The sequence below is a fragment of the Meleagris gallopavo genome, chromosome 17 (assembly GCF_905368555.1).
Source record: "Meleagris gallopavo chromosome 17, MGAL_WU_HG_1.1, whole genome shotgun sequence".
Taxonomy (NCBI): Eukaryota; Metazoa; Chordata; class Aves; order Galliformes; family Phasianidae; genus Meleagris; species Meleagris gallopavo.
In genome coordinates this window covers 8,114,615-8,126,354 of record NC_139420.1, presented here as the reverse complement: position 1 = coordinate 8,126,354, position 11,740 = coordinate 8,114,615, and the positions used below count along the sequence as shown (strand labels likewise).

At 39.8% G+C, this 11,740-nt stretch overlaps 1 protein-coding gene across 1 annotated transcript; it reads right to left on the bottom strand.

The window, feature by feature from the left end:
• Positions 1-1,013: 1,013 nt before the first annotated feature.
• On the bottom strand, positions 1,014-10,770 carry LOC104913561 (solute carrier family 2, facilitated glucose transporter member 11-like). The gene is made up of 12 exons (XM_010720325.4): positions 10,747-10,770; positions 10,346-10,444; positions 9,423-9,583; positions 8,542-8,666; positions 6,936-7,065; positions 6,643-6,791; positions 5,887-6,074; positions 4,722-4,832; positions 4,540-4,641; positions 3,424-3,499; positions 2,402-2,529; positions 1,014-2,247 (listed from the first exon to the last, which is right to left on the bottom strand). Exons 1-12 carry the CDS (start codon positions 10,768-10,770, stop codon positions 2,038-2,040), a joined length of 1,503 nt encoding a protein of 500 aa, XP_010718627.1. The 3' UTR covers positions 1,014-2,037.
• Between the last annotated feature and the right edge of the window lie 970 nt (positions 10,771-11,740).

Here is an 11,740-nt window from a genome sequence, read left to right as displayed (position 1 = left end):
ATTGCTAAGGCTTAAACAGGTGAGCAGAAGTGCCAGTATACCTACCCAACGTGTTATATGCTATGAATTATTGCAGATGCTCCAGCTTTATATTTGAACTATACATTTTTGCTTTTTCATCCCTTGACCAGACTGTTGCCAGAATGCAGCTCGCTCCACTGAGCACAGGCAAAGGTTGACCTGTGCTCCAAATAGCTGTTCCACTTCGTTGTCACATTAATGTTCCATAGGGCATCCGCTCACTTCCTGTTAAGGATCATATGGAGAAGACTTTCCTAATAACATCTAATGAATAACAGATCAGAGGAATGGCTCACTGCAAAGTCAATCCAGCAGTGCTACACGGTGACATTCTGCTTATGTTTCCAAAGATTTGGGGCATTGTTGCATTGAAGTATGTGCTCAGACTGACGGGTTAGGAAAAGATAATTCTGTTTTACCAAAAGTTGAGATTTCTACAAGGAAAGATTTGTCTCCAAATGACTATTAGTTTCTATTTATGTTGTTATACATAGAATCACAGAATCTTAGAATAGTTTGGTTGGAAAGGACCCTTAAGATCATCTAGTTCCAACCCCATTGCTATAGGCAGGAACACCTCCCAGTAGACCAGGCCGCTCACAGCCCCATCCAGCCTGGGTTTATATATACACATATACAGAACACTGCAAAATTTTTGAGCTTTTCTGACTCTAGAGACTCTCCATGTTTCACAGATTATCTTTTAGTGAGAGGTCCTAAGTGTTCTTCAATACAAAAGAAGCAACAAAAAATCCCAGTCATGGAAGGATCTGCACACCAGTAGTTTTTTTCTAGTCAGCTGTTCCTGAGGAACGTCTTATTGTTTGGAAAGAAACACTTGTGGAGGCCAGGAGTATTATTATAAGTTCATCTGCCATTTTTATTATGTGTAATGTTTCCAATAAAAGTAAGCAGCAGTTAAGATGAACAACAGAATTCATATTTTGAATAGCCACATTGGAATTGAAGTAGATACACCAGTCAAAGCAGTATCAGAGATAAAAAGGAACATTTATTTTACTATATACATCTAGTGTTTAGATTTTACTTTGTATATTGCACTCCACTGCATATTGTTATGTGTTTCACTGCCCTCAAGGTAATTGTGGGCACTCTGATCCTGGAGGGGTAGCAACAGGCTTAAGGTGATGATGCTGATGGGGTGATAGCACTGAGTATCTGAAAGGACTCCCTATGCTTCTGTTTTCTGGCTACGTGTTTCCATCTGTGACTTCATTAGCTGTATTGCCACTGAAACAAGTAAAGCTATATAGGAATTTTTTACTCATTCTTTATTCATTTCATAAATAAATCTGATCTTAGAATCAAATGATTGATTTTCTTTCTTTTTTTATTTTAAATAAAATAATTCAATGCAATTCTCAGCAAGGAGAGCTGCTGATATCGAAAGTTTAAAATCCAAAAGCTCTGAATTTTGACAAACTGGAATGAAAGTCTGATAACAGAAGGAAATTGTGGCATTAAGTACAGGAATCTGGAAAGATGTGGTTGTTCAGTCTAAAGAAACAAAGACTTTCTGTCCTATTCTGTTATTTCTTTTTCTTTAATCTGTTGTGAATTGAAATCTAGCCAGAGATAGCAAGCCAAGAACTTTACTATTGCTATTTCAGGGTTGTAAATACAAACTCATGAATCATAGAGAGAGAAGGGACCACAAGCATTCCTTTTCTGTGTGGTCAGCAGAATGTTTAGAAATTCTACATGCAGTTTCAGTGTGTATTAATTGCTCTATTATAGAAGAGATTTACACATCAGCAAGTTGAGCCAAGATATGCATGAGTTAGACAAGTCTATTCCACTAATGTAAGCCATCATCTCTTTTCTAAGTTGCTCAGAGTGGAGTGCTTTAGAACCGTGCTGTTTTGGCAAAAGAAAAGCCTCGTAGGTGATGGATAATGAAAGCTGATAGCCCATTTGACCAACATGCCAACCAGAAAACAACAAATGTTTTTCTTTCTTCCTTTTAAGAATGCTTGCTACCTCCATACCAGCCAGTCACAGCCTGGTGCAGAAGGTGTAACCCTCCTCCATAACATGGTTTGGAGTTGCTGGAACACGCTTCTTTCTGAAGTTTAGCTTATCAAACTCTTCTGTTATTTCCACAATTGACTTCCCTTTTGTTTCTGGAAGGAACAGGTGGAAAAATGTTGCTGAAGAGAAAAGTACCCCAATAAAGATGAGGAAACAGAAGTGCTTGAGTCCTTCCTGCAGGGAAGAGCAGAGTGAGAAAGAGAGCAAGATGAGCATATCTTTTTGTTTGTCACATTCTTGGGACGTCTCCTGCTGCTCTTCTTCCAACTCCCATGGCCAGCTCTGGAGCATGGCACGCCTGGGGAGTGCCCTGGAGTAAGTCACTCACCACAATGAATGGGAAGGTTGTTCCAATCACAAAGACACCCAGCCAGTTGAAAACTGAACTGATCACAAAGGCAGGTGATCTACAGGACAGCTTGAAAATTTCAACCCTCATGGAAACTGTGGCACCACCTAAAAAGGAAGAGGAGTAAGAATTACTTCTCAGTGTGTTTGATTTGAAGATTGGATCTTCAAAAAGATGCTACTGTTGTTGGCTGGCATTCAAGAGACTCTTTTCTTTTAGAAAAGAAAGTGTTTGTGGCATCTTATAAACTGTTAGACATCACTTTATTTAAATATTAATTTCTTCAAACAAATTTTATTGGAGAGATTTAAGAATTGAGTGGTTGGCATTTCAAAAAATCTGACATCGTCTCATGAAAAAAGCTGCATAGGAGTGAAATACCAATTATTACTACAAGCAAGAATTCCCAATATGATATTGTTAGATCAGTGATGAGCAGTCTTTCCAGATTCACTTCCTGGGCATTTCAGTTATGGTCTTGATGTCACAGAACTTTGACTGGCTTTGAGTTAGGAAAATAATTTCACCTACCGTGTGAGAAGGCAAATATTTTAAAAATAAATAAGCTTTATAAGTTCACAAGGAGTTAGTAGTATAAGGTAGGAAAAGAGTTAATCCAAAGTTGGTCTTCTATGCTGCTGTTTATGTGGGATATGAGAGTATACGACAATGAATTTAAAAGTATCCTTGCTTTTCTTTTTCTCACTTTTTTTTTTTTTAATTATTTCTAAAAAATCTGCTTTCATTCTGTTTCTCTGTGATTTTTTGGTGAATACTTCTTGCTCTCTCCTTTCATCAGTCTCTCGTTATAAAAACTCAGACCTGGTGGCATTGCAGTTTCTGGCCACCGACTGGACCCACAATGCTTATGTGACTACCAGGTTAGGTTAAATGAACTCACCTTTGTGAAATCTATATACTATATAATGCAATATTTCCCCAGCCATATTTGTAAGGTAACATGACTTGATCCTTTTACTTCTTTTGAATGAAGTACTCACCTGGCCCAAGCCCAAAGACAACTACAAATAAGATAATCAGACAGAGGCTGCAGTATGGCATCCAGAAATACCAATCCTGGGAAAACACGACAAAACAAAGAAAAAAACAATTTATGAGTGAAATCTGTGAATAACTGTAGGTTAGAAAAGTTTTCCGACACTGTCACTTCAATAAAAAACATATGGTGTGTGAAAACTGGAAGAGAAATGTGAATCCTTCTTCCTATGGACAGAGCCCTGAAATTTTCGTTAGGTGTGCACAGAATCAAGTTTGCTGATGCAGAGCAGCTGTCAAACTGAGATGCCTTCAATTAAAGGATGTCTGACTAGTACTTTTCCACCATGTCCTCCTTTCTCCTTGATCCCACAGTGCTCCCCCTAACCCTCAGAGATATGGGAAGGCCAAGTTCTATCTTTCTTTGCTTTTGACAGGGTAATAGCTAGAACAGTTTCTACTGAAAAGGAGCTTTCCTAGATCTTAGTCAAGAAGATATAGGACACAATGCTTTAGGAGAAGATCTCTCCTGTGTCTGAGACCCTTCATGATTGAAACAGAAATGGAAGTCTGCTGCCACCTTGCTTCAATGTTAATTTTGCAGTAGTATCTATTGAACAGCTCTTAGATGAATACTGGTAACCCAAGAGAACTGTTTCTGAAGTTACATCACTGACATGGTAATAAAGAATTGAAATGCTCTGCAATCCATGAACCAATACGTGCATTCCCAGGGAAATCTGCAGCAAAGCTGAACTTCAAAGCGTCTGTTTTTTTGTTACTTACTTATTAAGAAATTCATAATTAGAAAGGACAATTTTCCTATGACTGCATTCTGATCTGTGCTGACCAGTGTTCAATCTTTGCAGCCTGATGATATCAGGAATCAAGGCTATCTTCTCCGTGCTTTGTGCACTCCTTGCTATAGTCTTGCTTAAAGGGAGGCAGGAGTGCAGACAGTATTTGCTGAGAGAAAGATTAATCCTATATGCAGAGGGCTATTTGAGAACTTCTGAGCTTCACTTTCCTTTCTCAGAAACATGTTTCCACCCACTAGCAGAGGTACAAATAGAACAGAATAGATAATGGAAAGAGAACTACCAGGAGAAGAGTTTCCTAACCTGTAGGGAGAGGGTCACTGTGATTGCAGCTAGCAGTGAACCCATGATGAAGTAGCCTCCTCTTATGAGTGTTTTCCTGCCCAGTCGCTCAATGATGGAGCTCTGAGGGACAGAAATCACAGCCGGTCAGTGCCAGAAAAGCAAACAGTGATGCATTCCCATAGTAACATGATTTGACTTACACAGACTACAGTGGCTAAGAGTTCTGCAAGTCCGATAGAGAGGGTCATATAGTAGACCATTCTTTCCTCAAAGCCAGCTGCCTGGAGGACTTCAAAAGTATAAAAATAAATCTAGAGGAAAAAAAAAACAACAAACACAGAACAGTAAGAGAAGAAAGAATATCATTTCTTACCCATGTCTGTGTGTGACACTGACCTGGATAGTAGCTGGCAGCCAAGGATCATGCAGCTCAGCTTTTGAGTAAGAGTTGTGCACTGTTTCTGGTAGTATTCACTTTATTGGCAGACAAAAACATTGTAAAACATTATCAAATTAATTAATTTGATGAAAGATAAAGTTCTGTGATAAACAAATCTCCAGCTGCTGTAATTAGGTTTGCACAGACCTCATTTGGGTGCTTTCATAAACAGCCAGTTATATTGTCACTTATGGAGCCCATCCAAGAACAATGTTGTAGGATATATTCTTCCTTCTCAAGAAAGAAGAGCGTGGGTTATGAAATCATGAGGAAGTAAAACAGACATCTTTTCTTTTAAAGTATCTCTGCTCTATTTGGTGATTTGCTAAGATGATACAGATTTCAATTTGAACTGTGTTAGACTCAACTGTGTGTTTCCTTCACAGATGTTGCTGCAGCGTGAAGTTAGACATGGAAGAATCATGCAGAAAATTGCAAAGCTGTGGCTTCAAAATGATCTCAGAAAAATTCTGATCTGAAGAAGACAGGGAGGACTGCAGAAGCTGCCAGAACCGTGAGCATGCTTTAATAGCTAAAGGTAGAGTGAGCATATTGCCATCCCATCACAAGTGTCCTCCTTAGAATGCTGACACATGGGAGCAGTAACATAAGACAGTGCTGTAGATTTTGCCAAGAGAGAGTGGGCTTGTTGTAGGAACAGATTCTGGGGCCTCATAGCAGCTGCCAAAAATGGCTGATAGATAATCCTAAATTCAGAGGATGGTAACTCCAGCAATGACCAAGAACTGGGCAAGAAGATGTCATATGGAGAGCCTGGCCAAGCTGCTGCTGTGTAGAAGGGTTGGCAGATAGCAAATAGTGGCCTGGGAAACCTGGGAAAAATGAGGGGAGATCTTGAGAGCCATGATGTCTTCTTTAAGGCTGCTGTAAATGTTTTGAGACTTTAAGGGGAAAATGCACTCAACTGCATTGATGCCACACAGCTGAACTGAGGTGGTCAGAATAATTATCATGTACAGCTGCCAGCGGATAGCTGGTTCTTTCATTAGCTCCAGGACACTCAAGATCTTGATGTTTTTCATTGTTGCCTTCTCTTTCATGATGTCATCAATCTCTGCTTGGTGATGGCCTTCACCCCAAAGCTGCCTTATGGCTGTAGAGGAGAAGGAGAGTGAGACCTGCCATGTTAATTTGTCTCTTTTGTTCAGTGACTGAGGAGTTTGAGTGGGCTGTGTCTGCAGTGTGAGGCCAAGATGTCCTATGGTGTATTTCAGAGCCCTGTCCCCTCTTTCATAGAGGGGCTTATTCAGAGAGAGGGGCATAGTGAGGAGCACAATGACTTCCTCCCTGCTCATGGGTCCACATTAATCCCTTCCTCGTTCTCTCAGGGTACAAGCTTGGTACACAGCCAACAACATAGAGTTGAGTGGTGCCTTGTGGAGCCCTGCAGTGCAAACTGCCATTTGTCATTTATCATTTGTCATTTATCATTTAACATTTATCATTTATACTGCTCACAGCATAACAGCTTAGTATCAAAGATTTTGTAATACAGGAGTAGTTTTGTATTCTATATGAGGACTACAACAAAAATGTACTTAGTGGGTATTCAGAGTTATCTCAGAAATGAGCAGAGAGAAACTTTTTTCTGCACTGGGAGAGAAAACTCACAAACCAACTGAAAGCCAAATAAGGAACAGGAACACAGAGCATTCAGTTACCTTTCTTGCAGCCTTCCTGGTCTCCTTTATGCATGAGGAGATATGGTGGGGATTCAGGGAAGAAGGGCAGAGTGAACAGCTGGACCAGTGCAGGAATTCCACAGGAGGCCATCAGCATGGGCCACCGGGACTGGCTGCCCAGCAGCTCCCTGGCAGGAATAAAACAAACGTGTGTAGAATAAAAATTCATTACATTGGTTTTTGAGAAGAGAAAGAAATTGATGGAAAAGCAGAAGCAGCAAAAGATAGAGGGATCCAGATATGAACTGGGTTGCAAATCAGTTGTACTATACCTTTGTCCTGCAATTTGCCCTACGGCTTTTCCCAGTGACCAAAAGAAAGAGGCAGTAGAGTTTGCAAATCCACGTAGCTTCCTAGGGGAAATTTCCCCAACATACTGATGATGCAGAGGAGTAGAAAAGCCTTGAGGTGAAGAGGAAATTATGGGAGAGAAGAAGAAGACATTCATAACCATGGGAAATAAAATTGAATGTAAATAACTAAGCAGCACAGAATATAGCTGCCTCATGCACCAAATTGTTTCTCATACCTCACCCTGGGCATGAGATTTTTAAGTATTAGGCTTTCTAACTCTTTCTACAGAAGTGGTTCCTGTCCTCTTTGAACAGTGCAGTTTCCTGACCTTAAGAACTGTACTCCTGTGGTGTGTTGCCTCATCATGGTGTCTCTTTTGAGTCTTAGTACATTTTAAAGGAGAATATGCAAAAGCTGAGTAACTAAACAGCAAGAAGTAGTGTTTAATTTGCTTGTAGTTAATGTACATAATCTCAGCCATGTTTGAAATGATATTATAGAAGAGCTGCTACGGTAGATCTATGGATCTGTGAGTTAAAGTATGGTGATTCAATGTTGGTTTGTACATGACTTGAGAGAAGATGCAAGTATTTCTTTTCAATGTACAGCAATAATTTTGATGGTTTGAAGCAGAGTTGGTATTTACAGCTATCAATGAAGTACTTAATGGCTCAGAAATTCTGAAATCCAGTCTGGGAACAAGAGTATTTTCTTTATATGATAGTCACAGTCCCTCTAATCTGGTTTGAAAACATTTTCTGCTCCTGTCTTTATGTGTTGGCAAAATGGTGGAGATATGCAGTCTCCTTAGCAAAAATTAGGTCTTTACATAAGACAAGATATGGGTTCTAGATCATAGCAGGGTGACCATGGGTGAGCAGTTCTTGAAATAATGTTGTTCTTCAGTACATCTGTATGTCAGTAATTTACAGAACTTGGTTATTTGAAAAATAGACATTAATTTCTAATGAAGTAAGTTTAAAAAAAAGAAGGCATCCTTGTGAATATCCAAAACTAAATGGAAAAACAACATTTTGTGTAGGAAACAAGATATACTGACACTAACACAGGTTATTTTCTCTGCACATGAACTGCCTGCAGACAGTGGTTTTACTGGATTGTGTCCAGCTCCTTTCACTAACCCCAAGGACTTACTGCTTTGAAGCTGGTTGAACACCCTGGCAGAACATTCCTGAAATATGTTCAGAGTCAAAATGAAACGGCCATGACTTTGAATGGTCTGTTTCTCTGAAGCCAAATGAGAGCACTAGATTTAAACTATATTCCATATAATTCTGAATACTGTCCGGCAAAATTAAAGTAATACTATATCTATTTCTCCACTAGAAAAGTTTTCAATTGTATCAGAACATTTATGACAGCTCTGAATATTTATGCACTTGGCAAAGCTGAATTTCATTTGGTATCTGCAGAATTATTTATAACTGTACTCCTTATAGTTAGTTGATGTAAAATATCTTCAGACAAAGGATCATGGACTTTAAGATTTTTTTTTTCTCTTAGTGAAAGGTTATCTATCTTGAATAAGGATGTAATATTTAACCTGTGGGAGAAATCACTTACCTACACTTACACCACATAGGAAGCGTCCAATGAGAATCATCTCGAAGGACTTGGACATTTTGCTGCAGCCCATGATAGATGCTGCAGTTATCATTAATAGATTGTTGCACAGGAGACATTTTTTTCTATAAATGCAAGCAAATAAAACATTTTTGTAGATCAGGAGAGAAATGGCATTTAAGTTCCTGCAATACAGGGGCACAGGGTGAAATCATCTTGGTAACTTTCTCAAGTTATGCAAATATGGTCCCATACAATTTAGGTCCTTCTACACTATTGGCTTTGGACACTGTGCCCCTCTTACACAGAATTATATTGTCATCCAGCTAGCTCAGGATCTGAACAGGGAGAATTCACTATAGCCAAGGATGTCTATTATACAGTTGGCAGAGAAAGGCACTGGAAAAATGGTTACTTCCAAATTCCCTGGAAGGCATGTGTGGGCACTGTGACTTCTGGGACAGGACCTGCAGCCTGTACTGTGTCCCTTCTGGATCACATGTTCACTTCCCAGCAAACCAGGGAGAGTGAAATAGAGAAGGGGAGCAATGTGGCATTGATGTAGCACCTAGGAGCATCTCAACGCTGCTGTACTGTGAGTAGCATCTCCAAGAAAGCCCTCTGCCTTCAGCTGGGAGCTACCTTTCTACTTGAACCCTGCCTCAGTAACTGCATCTCATGTGGCAGGCTGGAAACATAATTGGTTAGTCAGTGCCACAGGATACAGGCAAGAAGCAGCAACTTGGCATCACTGCCAAGCTGGCTGTGTACAGCTGTTACTGTACCTTTAAATCAGTCTCACATTTAAAAACTTTAAAAACCTCAGCAGTAATTTCCTTGAATTAATATTCAGTTGATAAATTGTCATTAAACATACATACTTGCCATACTTGACAGTCAGGTATCTACTTCCTGAAGCACCCAAGAGACCTCCTATACCAAGGATAGACACGATGAGAGACCACAGGAACAAGAGGTTATCCTGATGGATGGGGTAGCCATATCGCTCCAGCCAAGTTTCATTAATGAAAGCTTTAACATGCTGAGACAGAGAAAAAAGGATCATTAACAATAACTTTGGCTCCACGGCATGTATTTTATTACTTTTATAACATAACTTTGTTGCTTTAGATAAAGTTTCTATTTCATATAGACTCTAAAGTTTGCATTAGCCAATAGGCATGGAGTAATAGAGTATTCCCTGTTTCTAGGTTGCTTGGTTGTTCTTGAAATTTGAGGTGCTAAGACACAGACCTTAATGAGGAACTGCACCTGATCACTGCAGTTTCTAAATCCTTTCTGACTTAGAACTCTGTGCTCTGAAGCCTGAAAGTAACACTTCTGCCATAAGGTGATTTCTACTGAATGATAATGTCTTCCCTTAAGTTCCAGTGTCTCAAATGGAAGTTTTACCTGTGGTCAGTGGAGAGAAGCAGTTAGAGCACAGTTCACTTGACTTGTTCTGTTTGACTTCCCTATGTGAAGATGGGTAAGCTCTGAGAGTGTCATATGGAATCACTGGAGTAGCCACATGGGACATCCGTCTCCCTGTAAACTTGCAGCACACCTGTCAGTGCTTTTTTTGAGGAACAGTTCTATTAACAACAAGTTGCAGATCTCTCTATTTTCTTCCGTTTTCAACAGTTTGACACGTTCTACTTTACACAGTAGCATAGTAATGGGAATTAATCATAAGAGGAGAATATAGTAATTAAATCCTTGCTAACTATCAGAGAGGAGCATGCCAAGAAAGGGATGTGGGCTTGGTGATGCCATTTACCAGTCTATGTGAGCTTTTACCTACCTGATTCACGTAGGTGATTGTAGAAATTTGAAAGCCAATTTGGAATGTTCCACCTATCCCCAGGACAACGACCATTCGGAAGAGTCCCTGGTATTGTACCTGCAGAAGTAGAAGAAAATCTTAAGCTTGTAGCTGCATCAGGCTGCTCCTTAATTGTGTGTCTCATTCTCCAGAAACATCTCACTTGTTCAAGGATTTTGCAGGTAAGCTCTGACGAAGATGGAAGACAGGGTGAAGTGCAAATATCTGCAATACCCTGAAAAAGTGTGTAGAATCACTTCCAAAGTACTTTTTGCAAATAGGAGCCTTGTTGTTTTGATAGAGATAGTGATTTTGTTTTCTTTCATGCACTGATAGCATACAAAAATATCTCAGATGTCAGTGCCCCACCATGTACTCACCAGGTCTGATAGGAAACCAGTCATCTCCAGCTCAGGAGCTGGTTGTCCAGTGCACTGAGTGTCTGTGTCATCACTGGCTTCTGTGTCTGTCTCATTCCTGCTGCTACAGCAGTAGGCATTTGGCTGCAGGGAGCAGGGTTAAATTTTTACTATTTTGTCTTTGCTCACTTATATTTACTTCAGCTGGACAAAGTTAACAGTACTGGATTAAATATTTCAGGAAATAATTGCATCTGGTCCAGTCTGCAGGGGGAAAGTTTCAAAACAGAGGAAGTTTGTAGCTAGCCTTTGGAAAGAGAAAGGAGAGCTCAGGAAAAAAAAAAATCCAAGTAGTTTTCCAAGACCAGTAAAATACTTTATTTCATTGATAAAAGCTGAGCAACAGCCACTATAATCTGCTCAATGGGAAAAGTAATTAGCAAAATATTTAGGTATTGGTATTTATTAAGCACTAAAGATTTTTTATTCTGTTTCAGATTCATTGGTATAGTAAATAGCCTTTATTAGATGAAAAAAATAGGCAAATTCTCAAACACACAGTTCTCCATTGGGCTTGAGATAGAAGTAGCACATTTCAAATCTTAATTCAGCTGTTCTGACTTGTGTACCATTTAGATTGTCCCAAGGAAGAATATTTCTTGTCTTGTGGTTATGAGACTGTTGGCCAGGGATGGTGAGAAGGCACCAGGAGATGTTGTGCCCTGGCAGAGGCTTTTGGAATAGAGTGTCTCTTCCTGAAGGCTCCATGCCAAACTAGGCAGTTACTAAAATCCACTTCCTTATGAGAGTAATCAAAGTGAGTAAATACTCCTTAACGAGGTAGGGTGGCACAGCTGGGTTCTTCATCCTTCAGGCTTCAGCTCTGACCATAACACACACAGAACAGCTCCAAATCCAGTGCTGCATCTGTTGATCCATTGGAAAGTCACCTTTGGCTCCTAGAGGCTCCACATTGGTGATGTGAAACCTGAACTGTGGCTTCACTTGTCTCCTT